The 26,283-nt window shown below is 40.0% G+C and overlaps 1 protein-coding gene across 10 annotated transcripts in view; it reads right to left on the reverse strand.

Moving 5' to 3' along the window:
• DLG2 (discs large MAGUK scaffold protein 2) overlaps positions 1-26,283 on the reverse strand; it is a 1,243,318-nt gene that overhangs the window by 139,974 nt on the left and 1,077,061 nt on the right. For 9 of the 10 annotated variants that reach the window (XM_028126804.1, XM_088018006.1, XM_088018004.1 and 6 more), the window contains one exon: positions 8,076-8,190. In XM_028126804.1, the coding sequence (XP_027982605.1) occupies positions 8,076-8,190 (115 nt within the window). Of the gene's footprint in view, positions 1-8,075; positions 8,191-26,283 lie in introns of those variants that run through there. The other variant, XM_088018008.1, reaches the window with a different exon arrangement.

A 26,283-nucleotide genomic window follows, 5' to 3' on the forward strand; every position in this document is an offset into this window, starting at 1 on the left:
TTGGTCTAAATGGACAAGCCCCTCCTCTAGAGATGAGGGGGCAGGGAGCAGAAGCTATGTTGATAGCATGACCCTTGAACACCTTAAGGACAGAAAAGATGCCCTACTTATCTTTTTATCCACAGAGCAAAGTGCAGTATGAGGTGGATGGTTATGCCTCAAAAAAGGGTTTCTGGATGAATGAATGAGTGAGTGAATGAAGAAGGGTGCACCATTAAGAGAAATGATACCTGGATTTTAGATCTTGGCATAGAGGTAGAGGAAAAAAGATTCTAGATTTTGGCATAATGGTCAATGAAAGGGCCACCCATGTATCTTTTGTCCTTCTTTCTTGCTATAGAAATCTAAAAATTAAAAACCTTTTAAAATCAGGGCCAAGCTGTGATTTCCAGAGAAGGAGAAAACTCCTCCAGATCCCCAGTGACTCCTCCTCCTTTCTATTTCTGGCATAAAATTAGCTGCCTGAAGACAAAGCCTTTTATTCCACAATTAAGGATGCAATTAAAAATGCAAATGCCTGAAAGAGTGAGCATAATGCTAATGAGTCTCAAAGTATAAATGAAGAATCAAATTCTTTTCTGCTTCAGAGGAGGCACTGGCTTAGGAGTAAGGCTCTAAGCACTTACAGGGGTAACAAGAACTCCCCTTTACCTAATGAGTCCCATCTGGCAGGCTCTTTTATAGACTTAGTTAAACTTAATCCTAACAACAAGCCTGTGAACTAGATATTATATGCATTTTATAAATGAGAATTTCGTTTTAGCAATCGATAAACTTTGAAGTCTGGACCAGAAGCCAGGTCTACCTGGAGGAAGTCAGTATAAAGTGTAAACCAAATAGAAGGTCGATCGATATGAATTTAACCTGTGTCCCTGTAGGGTCAACTTCATCTTTATTGTATGGAAGGACAATGAGCATGGGCTTCACTGAGAGATACATCTGGGTAAAGAATATGGCTTGGTCACATAGCACCTTGCATAAGTGGTTTTTTAAGCCTCTCTGACCCTCTACACTGTTCGTCTTCTGTAGAATGGTGGTATCTGGCACAGCACTGTTGTAAGGCTTGAGGAAAGTCAGGAGTGAAGTCTGGGCACATGAACTCTCGCCCTTCAGTGTGGCGTATGTAGGCCACCCAGACAATGCAGTACCTTCTCTAGACCTCTTCTGGTTTCCCAAGTCAAGATTTTCTCCAGACTTTCTGCTTCATCCTGTTCAACTCTTTCAGATACTTGGTCATGTCTCTTGCAGTAAGATTCTAAGATAAGAAATCTGAATCCAGGCAGTTTTGACTTCCCTTTTTGCTGCAATATAGCATATTTCTGAATGAATAAATGATGATTCTGCTAAATAAGAATATATGAGTGAATGACTGAGAAGTAATACGAATGCCACTGTCGGCCAGCCCTGTGCTAGTACTGGGCAGGGGTACACGCAAATGAGTGTAATATGTCCTCTGAGGACAGCTACTGACAGCATGCTGGGTCCAAGTTTGGAGGGAAGGAAGACATAAAAATCTGACTTGTAATAAGTCCAAGATTTCATGGCTTTGTCTTAAATGTCCTTGAGAAATCTGTAGCCACATGAAGTTAGAAGCAGCTTCACACTGGAGTGAAGTACCCTGACAGGCTCCATTTGAAATTCTTCCTTACCACCCCCAGGTTACTGACCAGCAGTATATTGCAGCAGGAAGTAGAGTGGAAGGGTATGCTACAGTTTAAAGAAAAAAACAAAGACCAGAATCTCTTACCTATATGATGAGTTAGCTTTCCCCTCCCAAAAAATCAATCAGGTGAAAACATCCTTCCTCCAGAACAAAAACCCATCAGGATAAAGAATCCTGAGTGGAATTTTTTTTCTCAAGACCACCCTCGATGTAACTTCCAATAGGAAGACTAAGGGTGTTGAGAATGAGACAGAGGATGAGGTTCACTCTGGCCCCTGCCCCTACCCTAAGTCCTCTCACTAAGAGGGTATTGGCTGTGTTTGTTGGTCTAAATCTATTATTGAAATAGCCCCCAGCTGAAAGAGTCACAGAGTTCAGAAGGCAAATGAAGCAACCTGAAAGGCCCTGTAGTGCCAGATGTTTCCTGGAAATCCCAGCACCAGTAGGCAATACCTGTGGTCTCAGGATGACCAGACTCCACGGACTTGGTGGCAGGCTAGCTGGTATGGAACTTGCATAGGACTGGTTGTTTAAAGATCCTGGCTTATACTCTAATTTTTTCTTTCACATATGTCTAGGAAAGAGAGTCTAGGAATTAATTCATTCAACAAATATTTACTAAGGAAACTTCTTTATGCCAAGCACTGTGGCATATGGTACTAAGGGTATAATAAAATGAAGACATTAACTGGAATTAGCAGGTCCAGTATTGAATGGTGTTTCCATTTCAAGGGCTTTTACCATGAAAATGTAATAAAGACTAGAGTGATCAGTATTTTAACAGAAGAATTTTAAATACCAGTGGTCTTCTGGGCAGGTGTCACTGTAGGAGGCCTAACAGGCATATTGCAAAGATTTAAAAAGGATAATAATTGCAAAGCATATAACACACAGGGTATCAGGGAGGAATGATCTGCCCACTATTTGAATGGCCCATAGATATGGACTATGAGAATCTTGAGGGAAGGAGGTGTGTTCTTATTCATCTCTGTATCCTAACATATACCATAGACTGGTATACTGTAGGAAAGTATGTAAATCATGTTTATTGAAGGTAAGACTCAGTGCACTGAGGAATCAGCGTATGAAAGCCTTATGTTAAACGATGGGGCAGGAGGCAGACCTAAGAGCGTTTGTCATATTATAGCCTTTGAAGCAAAAGCTACCTTAGGAAGCAGCAAAAAGTGATCAGAGGGTTTGGAAGGGATGAAGAATGCAGAGGAGAAGTTGAAGAATCATGGGTTAGGGATACCGATGACAAACTGGAGGGGCCAGTTGTAAGCACAGTGATTCTTCCTATCTGTGGCTCCAGCTGAATACTTTGCAGATTCTGCTTCTGGGCAGATGCTTGTGGGGTATGAGAGATGTCTGGTGAGTTGACAGAGATGGACATTCTGGAGCCTGCAATCCTGGGGTACCTGGGTCTAGATAAGTGAAAATGTAAAATGGTGCCAGGAAGGCTGTCCTCCTTCCCTTGCTGAAAGAAAGCAAAGGGACAAGCGTGTCTCATCCCTCTGCTGAGAAAACAGTAGTTTGTTCAGGACCAATTCTGTGGTCTCTCTGTCCTGCAGGGGAAAGGTTGCCTTTATAATATATGATAAATATCACCAATTAGTTGTTTCCTATGTTACAGGTATTTGAATTCACTATTTTATTTAATCCTCATGACCACTTTATGGTATCCTATTATTATTCTCATTTCACAGATAAAAAAACCAAGGCCAGAGAGACTGAGTTGACCAAAATCCCTTGAGCTAGTAAGTGGAAAAACCAAGATTCAAATTTTGTCTGACAGAATCCAGGAACTGTTCTCTTCAACACAGTTGAAGAATGTCTATGCTTACATCCAGTCTAACTCTGTGATCTTGGGGACATTATTTAACTTCAGTGAATCTCAGTTTTTTCATCTGTAATATGGAGGAAACATTCTTTGACTCTTCAAGATGTTGGGAGAATCATATGGGGAAACATACGTACAACACCACTAGCACAATGGTTGACCCAGGGAAGGTGCCTGACAAATATTTTCCTTCACTTCCACTTCCTCTTCTGTACCAAAATGGCTGGAATCCCAGCCCAGAGATTTGCTACATGTAATGCAGTGAAGATGTGCTCTCCTGTCTGTATACAGTGTCATCCACCTGGAGCTCTCCTTTTTGTTTATTCCATCTGCAAGCTGTATATCGTGACCCATTAGTGAGTTATTAAATCAAGTTAATGAGTTGTGCCCTTCATTTTTTTTTAAAGGGGGACAAATAGAATGGAAAATAACAAAATACACTTTACATAAAAAGCACAATTTAATAAAAAATGTTTTTCAGCTTTATATGTGTATGTATTTACTGGGTCACAGTGAAGAATGTTTTTATTGAGTAAAAAGACTTGAAAACTTGTAAGTTAACTCACATAAGATCTTTAAGGACCAATTTTGGTATCTTTGCATTAGGAAGCAATAAAGGTTCCAGGCCTTTCTAGAGCTAATTTTTCACACCATGTCGCACTGTGATTGTCTTCCTCTCATCTGTTTCTTCCACTGGATGAGAGATTCTTATGGTAGGAAACGTTGACTTTTACGGCTGAGTCCTTAGTGTCCATTATGGGTCTTGGCACAAAATATACACTCACAAACAGCTTGAATGCACAAATGAATCAAAGCAAATGACTTTTAAGCCCAAATTCAAGACAGAGAGGTTATTCACTTGAACTCTCAAAATGGATACCTTTGATTAAGAAATGAACATGGGTCAGGCTCCACTCTTTCCTGTGACCTTTCACTCCCCATTGGTGGACTTAGCTGCTTTTTTTCCCCTCTTCTCCCCATTCTCCAAGTCCTGGGTGCTCTTGCTCTCCTTTACCTTAGGAAAGGTGCTTTCCTTAGCTATTTGCTCTTCTATGTGATTTCAATCACCAATGTCTCTGACCTTTCTTAGTAGCATTTGGATATTAAAGGTCCATTCCTATTAGTAGCAGGAAAAGCCTTGTTCTCTGTCACAGGGATGCGTTCACCAGCTAGTAGGTAAGAAAGAGCGCATATATTAGAGGCAGGGAGAGCTCCATCTGCCCACATAGAGAGCCTCGAAACATATGCAACAAAATCCGTATTCCAGTGGCTCGGGAGCCCAAGTGCATCTACGTCTGAAGAATTCATAATGTACTTATGGAGCATTTTTGAAAAATATTTTATTCAAATTTTTTACATTTTATTTACTTTCCAGGTTCTACAGCTCTATGTTTCACAATGCAGGAAATACACAATACAAACAGCCCAGTAAAGCAAATATATCCAAATCATTCCCACAGAACAGGTACAGCGTTATCATAAGCAGCAATCAACTTCATTTGTATAGCACTACTGAAGCACTTTGGGCACCTTACACAAAAGATTCAAAGAAGGAAAATAATTACAAGTAGATTGGAAAATAGAGAGGGTTGGTTGGCTCAAGTTTAAAACACTGCCTGGCTCAGATGTGCTAACCCCCCCTCCTCCTTTCAACACTTTCAGGCAAACAAATTGCTATCACCTGGGAGGATGATTTCTAGTGAGGGAATGAGGCCAGCTCATGCACCATCCTGAGAGGACACAGCCTCTCAGACACAGCCAGGGCTCTATGGATGGGACGGGGTGGGGGAAGAAGAGGCAACTCCTAGAGGAAGGGGTGGTTTTGTGGTGCAGACAAATATCCTATAAGTCAGCTAAACTGTTTATCACAGAACAAAGAGAGGCTGTTAGCTTTCTGCTTTAGGTTTTCGCTTCATGGAAAAATACCAATAAAACTACAGAAATCCCCTATGTCCTAGTGCAGTTTATCCTGTGTAAAAACCCCAAAGGGGTTTATGTTCGAGTTTCTCCTCTTGGCTAACCTATTCCTTCATCTAAGAGGTGGGGGCTGTGAGCAGATTGGGAATCACAGCTCAAGTGCACTCCACAGCTGATACCACAGAAGCTGAGCCCTTGGGAGGTGGAGTGAGAAGGGAGTTAGAAGATCTGATTCTGTTACCAAAGAGCGGTGGCAGATCTCTCCCCTCCTGGGGCCTCAGTTTCCTGTCCTGTCAATTAAACAGTGGACCTGGTGCTGCCTAAGATTCCTTCTGGCGCTAGACTTACATAAGCCAAGCAGAATAATATTCCAGGATGCCATTCTCAGATTAAAGAAACATGCTCATCATCTGATATTTATATAATCAGAGAAATCCTGCTACTAATTTATTTTGAGAGAGCAACTTAGTTGACTTTCTAAAATAAGTACAACCAACTGGCACCAGCCCTATTCAAGTGTTCCAGATAAAGCAAGCATCTCTATGAAAATCCTCTAGCCCAATTTGGTGTAACCCACCCCCCTCTATAAAAAATAAAGAGGGGGGACAAAGGTACAAAGTTGCTGGATCATTTTTAGTAAGAATTTCCCATAAGCCTTGTTAGTTCATTCCATTTGATTGCCTTTTCGTTGCTGTTGTTGGGGTAGGGGCTATTAGTTTTATCACATCGTATGAGAACAAGGCCGGGGGGGGAGGGTGTCTTGTATGTTCTTTCCCTCTGATTTTACTCTATGCATGGACCCTACTTCTTCCAATTTTATGCCTCTAGGGTCCTTTAGATGCTAAGGTCAGCCCTCTAGGGACTAACTGTTAATAATTATACATTTGGAAACCAAATACCATATTTGTATAGTGGAGAGATCATTTGGAGAATCGCCCATAAAGTGTCAGTTATTTTTCAGTGTCATTTAAAAGAGGTTCCTCCTTTCAATTCCATTTCCAACTATTAGAATGTGATACAAGATAACATCCTTTATTACCTTAAGTCTTGATATCTTTTGTATGTCATTATTTTTATTTATCATTTTAGAGAATAAAGGTTTGGGTCTGATTAATATGACTCTTTCAAATAAGTCTATTAGCTTTACATTCTATCACTATATTACCCCATTTAATTTTCCTAATCTTCCACAACTTAATTCAAAAAACTCAACTATTACCAGTATATTTTCAGCAAAGTTTTTCTAAGTACATTAACATTTTTATGCATTCTATTTTTTTAATAGATAACAATATGGTAATTTTTCCTTCCAGTGTTATTCTACATATCCATTTTATTTGCATTAACAGATTTTTCTCTATTCTATAAACCCAATTGGCTTTTCCCAATTTGCTACCCAAAACTAAAATATTTCAAGATTTAAAATATTTTGTATCACAAAGACCAGCAACATAAAGCCAGTAAGGAGAAAAGAAATAGCCACTTTCCATCACATCTGTGACTTCACTACAAGACATGTTCCCAGGTGGTTCTTAATAGTTCCTGTTGCGGATTACACTGGAATATATCAAAATAATCTTGTGAAATTCAGTTAGTCAAATTTGGAATGTTCATAGTCAAAAATAGTTTTGTTTGATTTTATCCTGTTTTTATTTTAAGTCTTGGGACTTCTGAAGTATTAGAACTCCCTGGAATATAGAGGGAGTCTCTGCTTGTCCTAGGGGGGCCAGCAAATCAAGGTCCTCAAGAACATGCCAACATCCGGAATCCTGCTCCTTTCTTTGCCCTGCTGTGCCTACCTGATAGACACAGAAGATAACTACACAGCCAAAGTGGAACCAACGGAACACATCAATTCAAGTACATAATTTAGTATCCATAACACACCCTGCATGCGAGGAAAAGACAGTGAAATTTCAGGTGAGGAGGATATGACCTTACGTGGGAGTCAGACCAGATTCGGGGGCCGAGTGAGGAGAGGAGAATGCAGTGAGGGTATGGGGCATGGTTCCTCCACTGGTCCATAGATTCATCTTCACAGTGTATTAGGTATTACTTCCCCCCTTTGGTTGTTAATACTTATATTATTTTAAAAAGTACAGTCAGCATTGATGAAGTATATTTTGGAAGGAATATAGGAGGCTGAGAAACAACTGATCACGAGATACCACGGAAGAAAGTCCACCGAAACTTGTTGGGAAGAAGCATGTAACTCTTTAGCAGAGTGCTTTTGATTTTCAATCAATACACTAAAGTTCATGCAATATATATCAAGCAGATCAAGAGGTGATACAAGAATATTTTCTTCTTATATTGATGGTAAGAAAAAGTCTAAGGTTTTGGGCCATATATTCAATTTAAGATGATCAGGAATGAAAATATTTTTCATTATTTTTACTGCAACCTGTGCTAAGAATTTGACCCTAGATCATAACATTCTCAAACAGTAACTTGTTAAAATCAGGGCTTTTGACTAATGTAATAACATTTCAAAAATGTCTTCAAAGTGGTTAAACTCGATGTCTTACGGTGGTGTATTGATGAGCCTGGGTTAATAAGAACATGTGTTCCATTGCTACAAGGTGTTGCTTTTATCTCCCCAAGCTGGATTGCTCACAAAGTGCAGATCACAGTAAGCAATGCTCCGTTGCCTACCTGACATAGAGGGAGCGTTTCTGATTGGTTCGCAGGGACCCGGACCCGGAGCTCATGCTGTGGTTCATCATCTGCTCGCGTAGGTCATGGATTTTGGCCTCAAATCGAGCGTAATCTGGGAAAGGAAACAAAGATGGTAGATTTGGTCCTGTGCCTTCAGAGAAGGAGAAATAGTGCCTAGCCAAGGTGGCTACTTGCCCCTGATGTTGGTTCCTTTGCCAAATATCAGGGAGATGCACAACTCAAAATAGTGAACATGGAGGGATCAGTTGCTTAATATTATTTATTTGCAGACATTGGCAAAAGGAAAAGGACAAATCAGTTACTTCCCCAAATGTAACTAGAAAACATACTGCCATCAAATCCCCAACATGTGAAAAGTCCACGAGGGAGGAGGTCACTGTGTGAGGTTATAAACGGGCAGCACAGGGCATTCTTGTGGTGATGAAAATGTGCTCTCTTGACTGTGGTAATGGATACTGAACATGTGAAAAAATGATCTACATCTAACTACATTCACATATACTCGCACAAATGAGTACAAGTAAAACTGGAAAAATTGGAATTAGATTGATGGATTACATCAATGTCAATATCCTGGCTGTGAGAACATGCTATAGTTTTACAAAATGTTACCATTGGGGGGAACTAAGAGTAAAAGGTACATGGATCTTCCTGTATTATTTATTGCAACTGTATATGAATCTACAATTATCACGGATCTTCCTGTATTATTTATTGCAACTGTATATGAATCTACAATTATCTCAAAATAAAAACTTTAATTTAGAAAAGAGGCCAACCACTGCTCCCCTCCAATACACCAAGATCCATGAACAAAACAAATATCCAAGGAATTAGCAATGTTATTGGGAGGGAAGATTGAGTCTACAGTTAATTTTCAGCCTGAGAGACCAGAGAACCAAGTGTTTGGTGATGAATTGTGTAAAAAAATTGCCTTTTAATTTGACTAAGTTTTTTTCTCTGCTAGAGGGTTGCTAGAAGCTGATCATTTGGGATCATATCTCAATTTTGCCTTATAACTTTAATATAAAAAGTCCATATGTCAAATTTCATCAATTCTAAGATGTATTATATATTTAAATGAGCTTCTGGGAGCATGGCATTGGAAATAGGGGTAAATAGATTTTAGAAACATATGGGTCTAAAAAAATCAAGAAAATATGGGTATATATCATACTATTTCTTCATAGGAAAAATATTTTTCCATATGTCAATCCAATAAAAATGAAGAAAGTACAAATAGGTTTTAATATACTTATTAACACAATCAGCATGTAAAAAGGAAAAGCTTTTGAAGTTTTGATATTTCTGATCACAATTTGTTCTATCATCTCCTTGGCATAGAGTGTCCTGCTTTAGCAAAATCCAGTAGGTGAGAAGTCCAACTTACTCACAAGATAAATGTGAAAATGCTAGTTCAAATTATAAATGGTTCCTTTAATTACAAAGAAACTCACCATAGAGAATTTTTTAAAATGCTAATTCAAATTATAAATTGTTCTTTTATAGAGAGAAACTCATCATAAAGTATTTCCTCAGTACATTTCAAAAAACAATTTGATTTTCAATTTAATTTATTCATAACTTTTCATAAAAACAAGGATGACTACATGAACGTAATAAAAGATGATCTACTTACAGTGTTTCAAATTCTTTACAAAAAAAGTTTTACAAAATTAAATTTAAATTCAATTTACTGACTATCTGTTGGTTATTATGGGGTGGGATATCATAAAAGAGAAGATTTGACCTTGGTTTTCAGTGATAAGTAGATAACTGGATAATGACCTACGAATGCTAAATATGTTTTTAAAGTTTAGTACTCTAAAGATAAAACCATCAAAGTTGACTGGAAATTTCTGGAGCTTAAGCAAAGTCTTATGCAATCTAGATTTGGAAGGCTTCCTCTTCAAAACTTAGCCTTTTTAAAAAAATTATTAGTATGTTATATCAGTCACCATACAGTACATTAGTTTTTGATGTAGTGTTCCATGATTCATTGTTTGTGTATAACACCCAGTGCTCCATGCATTATGTGTCCTCCTTAATATCCATCACCAGGCTAACCTATCCCTTCCAAAACCCTCAGTTTGATTCCCAGAGTCCACAGTCTCTCATGGTTTGTCTCCCCCTCTGATTTCCCCCCCTTCATTTTTCCCTTCCTTTTCCTAATGTCCTCCGTGCTATTCCTTATGTTCCACAAATAAGTGAAACCATATGATAATTGACTTTCTCTGCTTGACCTATTGCACTTAGCATAATCTCCTCCAGTCCAATCCATGTTGATGCAAAAGTTGGATATTCATCCTTTCTGATGGCTGAGTAATATTCCATTGTATATATGGACCACATCTTCTTTATCCATTCATCTGTTGAAGGGCATCTCAGCTCTTTCCACAGTTTGTCTATTGTGGACATTGCTGCTATGAACATTGGGGTGCAGGTGCCCCTTCTTTTCACTACAACTGCATGTTTGGGGCAAAACTTAGCTTTAAATAATTAAATCCTAAATGATTAAATAAGCAGAACACATATTTAACCTAAAATCTATTGATCATAATTTATGAAATTTATTTCAATCCTTTTGACAGAGAAAACACTCATTTTTAACAATCAATATGACACTGAATGCAGTTTTAAATCATTTTGGGCAAGTCATGTTTTCCTGCCATCCTAAGAGTCAATTAATTATTTATTGGCATCACATGGCAGACACTGTGCTTAGTGCTTCATGGGCAATTATTCTTTCCTTAAATCACAAAATGAAGTTCATGGATGTTGTCAATATTTGGGCTACATCGAAAAACACAGAATAGAAACTGAGAGGTGAGCGCTTCTTCCTTCCCTCTCATTGCTGTACTTTGCTCCACCTTTCTCTAGAGATACCTGTTGTGTGCTGGACTTGCACAGACATTTATCAACTCAGTTCATATATATATATATACACACACATACCCACATACATATGAGATCATCAATATATATTATGCTAATGCCTTTTTCTCCCTTTATAACTGTGTAACTTGGATCTTTTCCTGCCTTCTCCCAAATACGTAGATATATTTCTTAATACCCTTCATGGCATCACATGGTTAAGACTGTAATTTATTTCACAGTTGCAGAGTATAGCCAAAGATAGACCCCTCCAGCTCCTTGCTGTTATAAACAGGATCTTAGTCTACGTGAGCACATGTATGGGCAGGTTAGTTAGTGCAGATACTGGTCAGAGCTTTGCACAGATGTCATGCAGCCCCCGTTAGCATTTCTCAGAGAAGAAGATAATCTGGTCTGGGACACAAAGCAGGATCCCTTAGCGTCTTCTGATCATGCTCCACACTGCCACTTCCTAAATACCAGGCATCTCCTGTAGAACGAGTAAATCCCCCATCTGTTCTCAGGACTCCCTCCCTTACAACTTTGGTGCCTGCGCTACTGTGATAAAAACCAGCACTCCCACCTCTCCTCCCCTACTTAAGCATCTTAATTCAGTGACAGTCCCTAACCCTGTTTGACCACTTTGCTACTTTTTTGTACTTCTCACACCAAATCACAGTGATTTGTGCAGTTGCCCGTCTTTCCCATTAGACTGAGCTGAGAACAGAAACCACAACTCACTCTCCTTGGAGTTCCCTGTCCCTAACAGTGTCTGGTGTGCAGGAGACATTTAAATAATAGGGGTTCAACAAACATTTTCTGAATGAATCATGAATGAGGAAGTGAGCAGAATCATTAAATGCGTTCAGTTATAAAATGCCTACAGGTGCTGAAATTGCTCATTTTCAATGTTAAGCTTTCTTTCAATGAAGAAAGACAACATGCTTCTCCTGTGGGACTTCTTTTTTCAAGGCTAAATTGTCTAATTTCAAGGTTTATCACTGCCGCTCCCAAATCCCATTGATATTTTTATCGTTCTCCCGGTGATCTCTGCGCTCTCCCCATCACAGGCATGTCATACATTGGAAACTCTTCTCTGATACTTAACCTGTAGCTGATCAGCACTTTGTAAGGCTCTTCTGTCTGTCACACTCTATATGTCACAACAGGCTACTTTAATAGCAAACTGTGTTCTCCTTATTGTATGGCTCATTAGATCCCCCAGATGTTTTCTGCCTTGCTTTTGAAATGTTTGTTTTACACCATCTTCTATAGTGTTTACACTCCCCACTGTGGACGGGGAAGTGTCGTGTTGTATTGTATCTGTCTTAATTGGAAGACATCATGCCCTCAATTTCTCCACTTTGAGATTCATGTTAACCACAAATCCTATGTTTAAAAGCGCTTACCTATATCTTCACTCTTTTCTTTCTTTTAAATTTATTTATCCATTTTTAGAGAGAGAGAGAGAGTGCACGTAAGCTGGGGGAGGGGCAGAGGGAGAGAATCTCAAGCAGACTCCCTGCTGAGTGCAGAGCCCTACGTGGGGTTTGATCCCATAACTCATGAGATCATAGCCTGAGCCAAAACCAAGAGTCAGAAGCCCAACTGACTGAGCCACCCAGACATCCCTTTATTTTTTATTTTACTATTACTTTTTTTTTAAGATTTTATTTATTTATTTGATAAAGAGAGACACAGCGAGAGAGGGAACACAAGCAGGGGGAGTGGGAGAGGGAGAAGCAGGCTTCCCGCTGAGCAGGGAGCCCGGTGCGGGGCTCGACCCCAGAACCCTGGGATCATGACCTGAGCTGAAGGCAGACACCCAATGACTGAGTCACCCAGGTGCCCCTATTATTACTTTTTTAAGTAGGCTCCACGCCCAACATGGGGCCTGAACTCACGAACCCTATATTAAGAGTTGTATGCTCCACCAATCGAGCCAGCCAGGTGCCCCTCTTCACTTCTTTTTAGAAAATAAAACTTAAGTACAAGTAATTTCATCAGAGTAGAAGCAATGAAATCTGGATTTACAAATATAAATAGTATGCGTGAGAGAGACAGAGACAGAGAGAGAAGAGGAGCGCTGTCTCCAGCTTCTCAAAGATGAATGAGTCTATGGTTAGAAATGTTCTAGAAATAAGTAAGAAAGCAGGTACGTAAACTGTGAGATATGTCTTCTTTATGTTTTATAATAGTACTGAAAATCACACTTCTCAACAAAACAAAATCGAACACCACCATATCTGTTTAATCTTAATCCCTGCTCCTTTTCCCGAAGGTTTTAGTCACATCTCTGCCTTCCCTTTTCATACATTTTTCAGTCAAATTCCTAACACTCGGGAGAACATTCATGTGAGAACTGAAAGGGCTCCAATCTTTGTATCATCTAAAGGGGAATTCATGTTTTCTGAGCACCTGTAACGGTCTAGTATCTGTGCTGTGTAATTGAAATACTATATTATTTCTCCTCACAAAGCTCTGAGGTAGGTATATAGTTTTAGAGATGAGGAAAAAAGTGCAGGGAGGTTAACTAACTTCACCAAAGTCACTGAGTTGACCTTGGATTTCTGTGAGGCCAGTTTATTTCCAGTATATTGTCACAGTTGGTATAACACCTTAGTTCTCCTTTAGAACCTAAGGCGTCCTCAACTCTCTCCTTATCTCTCTTGACATCTTGCTCTCCTTCCTCTCATCTGCTGTGTTGATTATGTGAATGCTGGGCTTCTTCTTTATTGCAGTACAAACTCCTTAGAGGATGGGGATGCCTCACCCATCTCTGGTCCCCAAACCTCAGGGCCTATCGTTCCTTGTGCCCTAGACTCAGGACTGTGCCAGGTGCTTGGCATATAGTGCTGAATAAGACAGAACCTGAATGAGTGTGCTTCCAGAATGGGACACTGACAAGGAAATTAAGCATAACAATGCTGAAGTGGGGAGCCGTATTACAGCAGCAACACATTATTCTGTCTTACTTTGCACAAGATACGTGCCTGGTAAATGCTTTCAGAATTACAAGTTATCTATTTTATGTGTCTTGGGGTTTTCATGTATAATAGGAAGCAAACCACTGAAAACCGACTTCTAGGCAAATGTTTTAGAGGAGTTTCAAGAAACATTACTTCCAGCTGGTTCTTTCTCTCTAGGATGCATAAAAAATTTCTCCTTCTTGGGCATCTAAATCCAGTTGTTCCTGACGACATATTCATACTGCGATTGTGTCACTTGCTTTCACTTGGTTGGACATTATGGGTGATAACGGTAGACAGGGTACAAAATGTGACTTATATAGATGGGGTCAGAATCCTGGCTCTGCCGCCTACTAGTTCTATATCATTATGAAAGTTACTAACCTTTCCGGGCTCAACTTCCTCATAAGTAGAACAGGAATAATAATTGCTTCTACGTCAAGATGTGTTGGGAAGATTTCGAGAGAGCATATGGACATCAAGGGTTGACTCTTGGTAATGACTGGTAACTCCTCCTGTTAATTTTCACGTGTAATTCAACACCTACTCTTACTTATTGCTTGCAAAAGTCATAACCCCTTTCTGTTCTAAGTAAAATGGAAACATGTGTCCATTCCAGAGCCTCCCCTGGTATAGCCTCACACTGCCTATAGGTTTCCCAAGGGTTTGAGTTACTGATGGACACTTGGATGGAGAAAGGCAAAGATGTGAAACACCATATGCTACCCATGAGAAGGGTCTCTGCTATACACTCGCTTCCTCTACAATTTGTCAAGAGTGAAGGAGGAGACCCAGAATGCAAATCCACCTTATCATTCACACAGAAAAAGAGGCATTGCCTCTCTGAAGGGGCAGGCATTGTTTAATGCAGTAGAATTAATCCAAATTGATCAAAGCTGCCTCACATTTTCAAGGCTCAGATGGCCAGCCTTGTGTCTTAGAGAAGGAAATGCTGAGCTCAGTGTGTTAGACAACGGCATGAAGCTATGGGCATGTTCTTTTCCAAGTGAACTGGTGGGGAGGGCACCCCTCTCCAGTTACAACCTCATGCTGCTGACCCCCAGTTGTGAGTGAGGAAGAGGGGGTTAGGAACTCTAGGTTAGGAGGTCAGCTCTAAATCTTAAGCCTGTCATTTGCTACCAATGGGGCCTTTGGACATTTCTGAACCTCAGTTCATTCATCTGCAAAATTGTGAGCTTCTTCTCAGAAAGTGGTTTTGAGAATCACAATGAGATTTGACATGAAGCACGTGGCAAATGTACAATAGTTGTTGCTGTTATTTCCTTGGTGGCTTCCTTCGGAATAAATGCATATGCAGTCCTCAGTGCCACTAATAAGGATAGTAGCATCCTATTCCTATTTGCTTATTATGGACACTGAGCAGCGTTAACAACAACTGGTGAGATGACTGAGTTGTACGAGGGGTTCTGCACAGCCTAGCAACACAGGCTGCTTTCTTGCTGGGTTACCATTTCCTCACTACGGGGAAAGTAGTTTGAAGAGGCCACCTGCTGCATGCCTGAGAAGCGATGCTTTTCATAGACAAACCTGAATTAGAAGCTCTGAGTGGTTCATAAGCTAGGAAAGTTTAAGTGCTGGGGTACCCTCCAATAGGCCTGGGGCAAATATCAATGGTGTGCAGTCTATTGGGGTCACAATATTGTTTACCTGGACATAAACCTCTTTGTTGCCAGAGTCCACGAAGGCTGCATGGGAAGGATGCAGGAAGAATAGTTTACATCTATTTTTAGCATGACATCTGATCACTGCTCCAGGGATGAGATACTGTGAGCAATTATAAAATCTTCCATTTCTTTGGGGGAAACATCCTTCTTTCATTTATTCAGCAAACATTTCTTCAGGGTTTCTTACACGCCAGGCACAATGCTAATTGCTAGGGACACAAAAATCACTGGAAAGAGCTTTGCCTCAAGGGGCTCACAGGCCAGTGCTTTGCTGCCTTTAATGTTCTGGTTTCCTGTTGTGAATATAAAAAAAAGAGCACCTGCCATTTAAATATCTGCTCCTTGTGACTAGTATCAAGTGCTTTCTAGAAGGTAATGGGATATCTGTGTGGTGGGAAGAAGCCAATATAGTCTGATCCATGTTATAATGGAGAAACTGAGGCAGGGTAAATCTTTGTGAAAGACTGTGGGGTTACTGGCGAAGGGAGAAGAGCAAGAAGGGTCTCAAAGTCATGCCCTGGAATGAGTCGCCAGATTTGAGTCTTGGCTCTGGGGGATGCTGGGAAAATCCCTTACATTCTCAGAGATAACGGTCTCCTCATTTGTTAGGTGGGGAAATCATCTCTGCCCCTATAAAACGTTGTCCTGAATATCTAACACACAGTGTATGTCATTTTCGTCCTTTTAAGCAGTATTGACAATTAAAATCACCATCAATTAATAACAATAGTAGCATTGTTTTTTGGAGAGGTGGATACCAGACTCATTCTGATCTCACAAGCTGAAATACATGTGGGTAGAGGGGGGAAGATGTGGGCCTCATAATCAGTGCAATCTGATAAAGTGTTAAAGCAAGAAAATCCCAAATATGTTACTGTGCTCTCTCCACTAGGCTCTTAACAAAACCACATATTTATAAGAAGGTCCAGATATAGATCAGAGGTTATATCTCAAGTCCAAGAAGCAATACTCTGTCAAAATTCTTGTGTATGATGACACAAAAATAACTGTATTTACTTGGAGCTCAGAAAAAAAAAATCAACTGTTCCCATTTCACCACCTCTTCTTTTGTTAGTTGCCCTGGGATTGTGGAGCCAGACAGACACAGAAAAGGTCCTGCCATATTATATTAGGCTTTCGAGGTACTCTAGAGCTTTCTAACTCCGGCTACTTTTCAAGCTGTCATGCCGGGAAGGGTGCTGTTTTTAGGGACTATGTCAGAAGACTGGTTTCCCTCCCATACAGGCGTTGGAATGCCCACCTGCCTTCAAGAGAGCTGACCCCTAGCCAGTGGAATTTACTAGCTGTTCACTTCAACCCCTGACTTAGCTCATCTCCCAGGTTGCCACCTCTGTGTTAAAGTGGTGACATGGAATTTTCCACTGCTAAAGATTTGCAGATGTTGTTTGGCTTACTTCTGACCCAAGCTACCGTGCTACTGTGTGTGTGTGTGTGTGTGTGTGTGTGTGTGTGTGAGAGAGAGAGAGAGAGAGAGAGAGAGAGAGAGAAAGAGAGAGAGAGAGACTCACACAGAGAGATAGAGAGTGACAGAAAGAGATAAACAGATTTTAAAAACTAAATTCCCAAAAGTCAAACTTTAACCGGGAATCCTAGACAATAGAGTAAGTCTGCTCTCTTTTCTGCACTCCACAAAAGAAGAGGATGTATATACCAATCTCTTGTACATCTCCAGTACTGAGCATTAAGAACTCAGCTGTGGACACCATGAGGGCTAAACATTGTCACAATTTTTTTCTGTAACCCTAACACTTAAAATAGAGTACGACACATAGCTATCAGTACATAAATGCTAATATAAATGCTAGGTTGGGTGAGTTAAATAAAGACTTCAGGGAAAGAAAAGTGATCCTTTAGTTTGCCAAATCTACTATGAAGTAGATCAAACCTTTAAGAATAATTTTTAATAACATATTGAATGAAGGTACATTGTCTTTCTCTCTGTCTCTCTCAGTAGAACTGGGGTCATTTGTTTTGATTTGAACAATTTTCTGTGCAGCTTGGCTGGAGACCCTTTAAAGAGGTTTCAGCCAAATGCTTAGGAATTCTTTAATGTGTAAAATGAAGTAAGTTTTATGGGCAAACCACAGTCTGAATCCCTAAGCAGCTATTTCACACAATATGCCTACAACTCTGAAAATTAGATACATCAAATTTCAATTTGGTTTCATGCAAACTTTGTTTTATAGATTCACAAAGGCAGGTTTTTTTTTTTAATTATCAGGATTATTGCAAAACAGAGTCAGCAAAGAAACTTTTTGAGCTTGGCAAAGGCTTTGTCTTTAAGCAATTAGGAGTAGCCTGATGCAATGTGATTTTTTATAAAAACTCTAAATAGGATCCAACTTTGCATCTTAAGTTCACTACTGACTCACACCATAGACTTTTGTGCAAGTTATTCAACCTAGAGAAGATTTGGTTTTCTCATATGTACAATAAAAAAAATCACCTACCTCATCAGTTTGTTTGAAGATTAAATGCAATGGTATTTATAAATGGTATGCTTCGGTGTCAGGAACAGACTGGAATGCTCAATAAATGGAAAAGAAAAAACACTAAAACCTCCTGAAGCCTTATATTCCTCATTTAAGAAATAGGGATGACATTAATACCCTACTTACATCACAAGTATATTGTTGTGAGCATCAAATGAAGAAGCAAATATAAAAAATGTTTGATAAACTGAATGGTACATATAAAGATAAAGTGATAATAAAAACAATTCATACAGGGGCACCTGGGTGGCTTAGTTAGTTGGGCGTCTAACTTTGGTTTCTGCTCAGGTCATGATCTAAGGGTCATGAGACTGAGCCCTGCATCGGGCTCCACACTCAGCACAGAGTCTGCTTGGGATTCTCTCTCTCCCTCCTCCTACTCTCTCTCTCTAATAGATAAATAAATCTTAAAGAAGAAAATAAAAACAATTCATATAATACAGTCTTTTTTAAAATCCCAATCTGCCTGGAGGAATATTTCCTCAGTAACTGAAATTTGTCTCGAACACTGTGGAATTTGCTTTCTATCCTGGCTATGGAAATTAAGCCACAGAGGGCATCATGCATGAGAGAGTAAACATGAAACACTGAGGGGAAAATGGAAACGGCTGGTATCATTAGGGCCTAGCTGCCAATGGTGATTCTCTAAAGATTTTGCTGGTAGGTTGGGTGAAAGGCTCAGAGCTGGGAGGCATAGGCTGTTTAATTTGTGTGATTCATAGCTAATGATGCATCAGAAGGATCAAGGCACTATACCTTCTAATTGAAGGCGTAGTGCTTGAGACTACATTTAACCAGATAAGAAAGCCTTCCTTGGCAAATACAAATAGTACATCTTTGCTGAGTTTGTCTTGTTCCTTCTTTTGTATTAAAATCATGGAACTAGAAGATAAAATAATAATGTTCAAGCTTTCTGTGTTCTTCTGCAATAATGATCGGTTAGATCTTGCCCAAAGAGAAGGGTGATATTTTTGCCTAATTATAGCCCAGGGCAGAGAAAGGAGATAAAGCAGTCTGGCTCTAGAGGTAGGCAGGTTGGCAGTCCCCTTGGGTGTGACTTAAGTGGTATAAATATCTTTCTTGCTTCCACAACATTCCTAGCAGATTTATCCTTTAATAGTGTTTTGAAAAATATGTAGACATATTATCTTGGAGGATAACCCACTACTCCGGGAAAAATAGAAGCACAATGGGAAGAACACTTCCCATAGTGGCTCAGAGAGGCTAGGCAATTTGCCCAAGGTCACACAGCAGAGCTGGAACTTGAATGCAAATCTTATAGTACCGGCCTCATCCAGTGCTTTTTCTGCTAGAGTGATTCTACAATTTCCTCTATGGGTGATTGTTAGCCCCTCTTTTGCTCCTGATACATACAGGCTGTCTCAGACTGGCTTGGTCACCTTAAGCAACCATTTAACAGCCAATTTCAGCTACAACTATAGCTTCATATCTACAGTGAATTCTATAAGGTAGGTTGATAAGATAAAACTGAAAAGGCTTTCTTTGGTCTCCCCCAGCACGCTTCCCCAATGAAAGCTGCTCAATATACATTAGTGTGATTCTAGGTGTAAGACTCCAAGTCGACTGGAAACCATGGCTCAGGCAAAAAGGATGACAGACTGGGCACTTACCAGGATTGTGGGGAGGTGGGAGATGCTCAGGAGAGAGCACTCAGCCCTGATTCTGATACCCTTGAATCTACAACAATCTGGTTCCAGGATTCCTAGCAGTGACTGCGAAGAGCAGGGCCACACCAAAACAGAGAAAAATAAGGCTGAGGGTGGGAGCACTTCATACATCTCAACTTGTATAACAGACTATGGGGTGTCTGTGTCTTTAAAAGTTTGTTTTTCTTACTTTTGCGTTGTTAAAATGTCCTTTTTATACTTAAGAGGCATAACGACCAATGTAATGTATAGTGCTTATTTGTATCCTGATTAGGAAAAAGACTTTTTCAAGTCATTACAGACTACATATTAGATCATAAAAAGAATTATTTTTATTCTGTTGTGTGTCATAATAGTGTTGTGGTAATATAAGAAAATGTTCTCTCATTTTTCTTTAGAGTTTTTGTATATTGAAGGGATGAAAAAAGATACTGTTGGAATTTGTTTTAAATTCCATAAGCAAAGAAAATACTTTAAGTGACATGAAATAAATTGGCAAACTCTTGACTATTATTGAATCGGAGGGGTAAGTACACAAGCATTCTATTTTTGTATATGTTTGAAAATGTTCACAATAGACATATTTTAATTGGCTATTAAAAAGATTAAAAATACTAATTTGATAAAATGAAAAAGCTTATACTTCTATGTCAGTTCTGTGAGAGGACATGACTCTTCCTGGCCCCTTCACCTGGGGGCATCACTCTGAGTCCTGGCTTTCTTGTGGTAAAACACGGTAGGACACCTAGACTTAGCATCATTTTGAGATTCAGTTTGGGTAAGAGACTTGACAATGCTATGCTGCTCAAATGCATCTGTTCAATCAGCAAACATTCCTTGTACATCAACCACGGCAAGGCTCTGTGTTGGATACCAGTGATAAAATGATTAAAAATAGTCTACACACACAAGGACTTTCCATTACTACTAGCTAATGTATATGCAGATTTCCACACTGATGACAATTCCAGAACTATCTCTAGCTTCTAGTTTGAATACTACCTATGATTTTTAATAAAGGCAAGAGGGCCCTGCTTAACTCCGCCACTCATCTCTTTGTTAATCTCCCCTTTCTTTTGGTTCTCTCAGATACTAGCTTTGGGGATTTTCTGAGTTTCATTCTCTGCTGGTTGCAAAACATCATCCATGCTGTTCCACCTGCCTCAAACACCTTTCCCATCAGTCTTCATCTGGCTTCTCAGCCCTCCCAACTTGTATTCAACATCACTTCCTCAGGCAGTTCCCTGAGCTAAGACAGATCCTTCCATCAAATGCAACTGGTATTCTTCCTTTGCAACATGGCACATTAATAAAACTACTTAACTGTCTATAACTACTTGCTTATTTGGGAGGGAGAGTAGATGCTTGAGAAATATTTGATAGCTGATTGAATAGAGCTGCTGATGTGACTATTCTTCCTTTGTCCTGATGAAAAAGTGATCCAGCCATTTTGCAAATGTTCAGACTTTGATCTGTATGTTCTATTCCTCCATGGCTCTCCCACTAAACTAATCTTTATTTTCCAATTGAAGTAAAAGGAAGTATCACCACAGGTGTGGATTAAGATAGTTATTCATGCTTCAGTTCTTCCTCAACATAATTATCTGTTTCTGAATGCTAAAACCACCTAGCTAGATTCTTCTCCAATCCTAAAATTACCTTTGACTCCTTGAGATGCTATATGTGTTCCTATTTGTCATCTTAATATTGCAAGTATTTTATGGCAAACAACCAAAAAAAGCACATAATGGGAAATTACCTACCCCCAAACACAAACAGGAGCTGAATAAAATTTCTTCAGCAAAATTTATTGTAACAATTTCATGCTCACTTTAGCTATTTTCATGGCTCAGAAAAAAGTTCCTTTGCTTATTTTACTATTTTTTTTTATTATAAAATTGTTCCCCTGATTTTTGGCAAAAGATCCATGAGAAAGTGAAGAACTTGCTGGGTGTATGTGAAATGGTCATTTAAGTAAGGAAAAAGTGTAACCCTATACTGTCCTCTGCATAGTTATCACATGCTAAGAAATTAGAACCCTAAAACAAAGATGATTTGGAACCACTGAGGGACTTTTAAGGGATATATTACATGTGTCACTCAGCTGGCAGCATTCTGATGAAGATACTAAACAGTGACAGTAAAGAGATCAGAAACCTGGAGGTCATTTGGGGTCTCCTCCAATGGTCCAGATGAGAGATGGTGAGGACAGTGGGAATGGAGAAGAGGGGGCAGGCATTTGGGAGGTGTAGAGAAGAGGCTTTGCTGATTAATTCACTGTGGCACATGAGAATGAGAGTGGAAATATAGCCAGGGTTCCCTCAGGTTTCCATCTTGGGCAACACGCTGAGAATAGAAAAGAAAGTGCCATTGAGGGAGCAAAGAAAATGATTGAGTCCATTTTGGGACACACTGAATTTGAGGGGACATCATTATAGCCTAGTATTCTCATGCCAGACTCAATTCCAGTGATTGGGATTATGGGGAGATACATCTTTAACGACCGGCACTATCTATAAAGCAGATATGTTCTGGTCTGCGGAATTGTTACAGGTGAATATTGCGCTGCATTAGTGTTCAGACAGGGTTGTGTGAAACACACTAGCCTGATCATTGTATTCTCTAGGCCAATGGAAAAATTAGGGAATAATAAAAGTAAGTAACCATTAAAATTGACTTTTATGCACAAATAAATAAAAATATGCTACGGGAAAATTGATCCTTGTGGAATGGAATCAAGCAAATTTATCTTTCCCCTTGATTAATAATTTAAGAAGAAATCCCAAGCATGCTGCCTCTGGAGATGTAGGAGTAGCTCTTATAATTAGACTCTAATCTGAACCGTGAGGGTGAGGATCAGAAAGCTGACTCAGAGCCTGGTGTCAATTATTTGCAGCTTGCACAACGAAAGGCTAAAAATTTGGAAGATGTAGGATGACTGAAGCCCAACTCTGGGGGGTTGTTTTAGCACAGTCACATAAGTTCTTTCAATTATTATTTGCTGCTGAATTTATTCTCCATCTCCTCTAGTCTAGGCCTGGAAAATATCTGTGGGACTTGCTTTGGGAGGGTATTTGTGCTTCCAAGTCAAGAGCCAGAAACCACGCGCTCCAACAATTTTCCTCCTTATTTGAACTCAAACAGAGCTGGTTTCTATGGAGCAATCCAAGAAACTGCCCTTTTTAATACAATCTCGTTACATTTGCCCTATTTTAGAATGAATTAACGGATCCACAAAAACTCACCAAGCCCACTTTGCCCAACAGAGAACTATAACTGACCAGCAGGTTTCGAGGTGGCCCATTCTGGATTCATCAGGACACAAGAGGGAGTGAAAAGGTCGCCTTTCACACAGAAGCCAGTTTTGAACAGGAGTTTAGTTGTCTTTGCCTACGTCGATTAGTTTCCTTACCATTTTGAGATGTTATCTAACTCCTATCTATCTATCTATCTATCTATCTATCTATCTATCTATCTATCTATCATCTATCTCAGTTTTATCTCCTGAAACTATATAGAACAATCCTCTCCCCTACATAACTCTTCAGATATGGATAGAAATAAAGGAAGGGAAGGGAAGGGAGGGAGGGAGGTGGGGAAGGAGAGAGGGAGGAAGGGAGGAAGACAAGACAGAAAGTGTTCATTTTCCCTGCTCATCTTGTCTTTAGGTAACATACCCCCACCCCATTCCATGCCCAATGCCTCAAATCCAGAGATTTTCGGGCTCACTCTCTAAAGAAGAAAATCCATGTGCTGGGGTGGGCATGGGTGGCAGGCAGAAGAGGGGATCTGGGTCTCCAGTAAGTTCCTTTTAAGATTTCTAAACACTATTTGTATTTTCAGTCCTTCCCTACATCCCTGACTTCAAATATGCCAGCCCTTTAATACCTAAATCCTTGCAGGTTCTATACCTCTCACTGGCTTCATACCCCTTATAAAAGCAAAACAAAACAACTTAGTCTCCCACCTGTGTAGGGAAGAACGCAGTTCCTCCCTACTGTGTGTTTCTTCCGTGGGAGGCTCCTTTACGACTCACACACCTATCCACACTCACACAGACCATTAGGTTCACAACCCTTCTGGTCACCTAATGTGGGGAGGTTTTTCTTAACACCATCTAGTAATTCTTAGACACTAGCAGGGTATCTGAGAACTCAACCCAGTTCTCACACTGTCTACCTGGAGGTAGCATCAGATTGCACAGACTGAGCTCCATACCCCAAGACTGCACTGCCTGCCCCCCACCATTTCTGATACCACTTGTAAGTCCAGGTTGTCACCTGTGCTTCTGAGCAGCCAGCGAGAGATCAGAGGTTCCAACGGCCACCTCCTCAGGTTCCATTACTTTGCTAGAGTAACTCACAGAGCTCAGAGAAACATCTTACTTACCTTTACCAGTTAATTATAAAAGGATGTGATAAAGAACATCCACGTGTAAGAGGTAAGTAGGGCAAGGTAGGGGGGGAAGGGGTGCAGAGCTTTCCTGCCTGATCCTGACCAGTCATTCTGCCAGCATTTCCATGTGTTCAGCAACGCATAGGTTCTCAAAACCACATCTTTTGGGGATTTTTATGGAGGCTTCATCATATAGGCACGATTGATCATTAACTCCATTTTCAGCCCTTCTCCTTTCTCAAGAGAACAGGGGACGGGGCTGAAAATTCCAAGCTTCTTACTGTGGCTTGACTTTTCTGGTGACTAGTTTTCATCCAGGAGCCCACCCAGAGTCACCTCCTTAGAACAAAAGACACCACTCCTGTCACCCAGGAAATTACAAGGGTCTTAGGAGCTCTGTGCCAGGAACCAGGGACCGAAACGAATATAAATACATTTTCTAATATCTCACATCCCTATAGATACTTAGGGTTTCTGCTTTTCCAGCTCTGCTAAGTTATTTTTCAGTCACTGGTGCATCTTTCCCGCTTCCAAAATTTTGTTCATATTGCCTACCTGTGTTATCAAGACTCAGTTATTTTGTGATCTCATAGATTTATACCTGTTTAATTTCCTTAATTATTACTTTGGTGGAGCTTTGGAAGGGAACAGAGATATATGCACGTATTCAAGCTGCCACATTTAATTAGGAAGCTCAAAATTTATATTCAACTCTATGAAATTTAATCTTGGTGCTTTCTTGCCATCAGTCTATCTTGTTAAAATCATTTGGACCCTGGCTCTGTCATCATTACATGTTCTGTATCTCCAAAACTTGCAGTATCTACAGAAAGTACAGGACACCATAAGAGAAGATAAGCTAGGATTCATCTCTTTTCTTATCTTTCATTCAGTCATTATTAAAGCTTTTCTGCATTTCCAGGTTGACATGACAGGAATTATTCCATGAATCCATCTACCCATTCATTCAAAAAGTGTGTTGCAGGGTGGGGTTGGGGGGGCTCATCTGGGTGGCTCAGTCGGTTAAGCGTCTGATTCTTGATTTTGGCTCAGGTCGTGATCTCACAGTCGTGAGATTGAGCCCCACATTGGGCTCTGCACTGGGCATGGAGCCTGCTTGGGATTCTCTCCCTCTTCCTCTGCTCCTCCCACCTCTTCTTTCTCAAAAAAAAAAAAAAAAAAAGTGCTGGGGATAGAAATAAACATTTAAGCAATCTAATCCCTGTCTTCCAAGAACTCACTATTTATTTGGGGAGACAGTCAAGAGAATAGACAATACAAATAAGCTTGTTATCAATATAAATAAGGAGTTGTATCAGTGCAGAAGAGAGGTACCGAACCCAGCTTAAGAGGAAGTACAAAGAGGATGGTGTTGAGAGGAGGGCACACCGAGGATTAATCTTAAAGGATGAGGAAGCTTTGGGCAGGCAAAGAAGACTAGGTGTAGGCCTGGCAGAGGGCAGATCAAAGCATGGGGAGCAGCTGTGCAGGAGCAAAAGATCCTGCCTCTTCTGCTTCTGAAGGAAAAATTTCTCTCAGTCGATAGAAAGTGCAGCACAAAGGGGGCTGAGTCATCTTTTGATGGGGTAACTTGATGTCAGTGTCCTTCCAGGAGAAAATGGAAAGCAGCCTACTCATAATGAGCTCTTTGGCTTTTGAATTATCAAGTAAAACGGAGGTATCGGCAGGCAACCACTGGCAGAGTGAGAAATTTGCTAATAGACCCCCCTGCATTAGTGGGAAGGGATAAAAGAGCTTTGAAAAGTATAAAAGCCTGGCATGGATACACAGAATTATTATTACTACTCACATTGCCAACCACCACCATTCGCAGCCCTGAGGCATCCTATTCAACTTATAAAATGAGGCATCTTCTCTGTGGATTGCAGCAACGGCACTTTCCTGGTTTGGCTATTATACTATAGGAAATATATCTAATATATTTAATATATATTATAACATATCTAATAATAATATACTATAGGAAAGATAACAACATTGGGGGAGTGGGGGTGAAGGATGAACAGGACTTCCTTGTGTATTTCTGTGCAATTTCATTTACAACTTTTAAAAGTTAAAGA

Source organism: Eumetopias jubatus, unplaced genomic scaffold, assembly GCF_037043125.1.
Source record: "Eumetopias jubatus isolate StellerSeaLion01/CBP00866 unplaced genomic scaffold, mEumJub1_p1.0 scaffold_13, whole genome shotgun sequence".
NCBI classification, from domain to species: domain Eukaryota; kingdom Metazoa; phylum Chordata; class Mammalia; order Carnivora; family Otariidae; genus Eumetopias; species Eumetopias jubatus.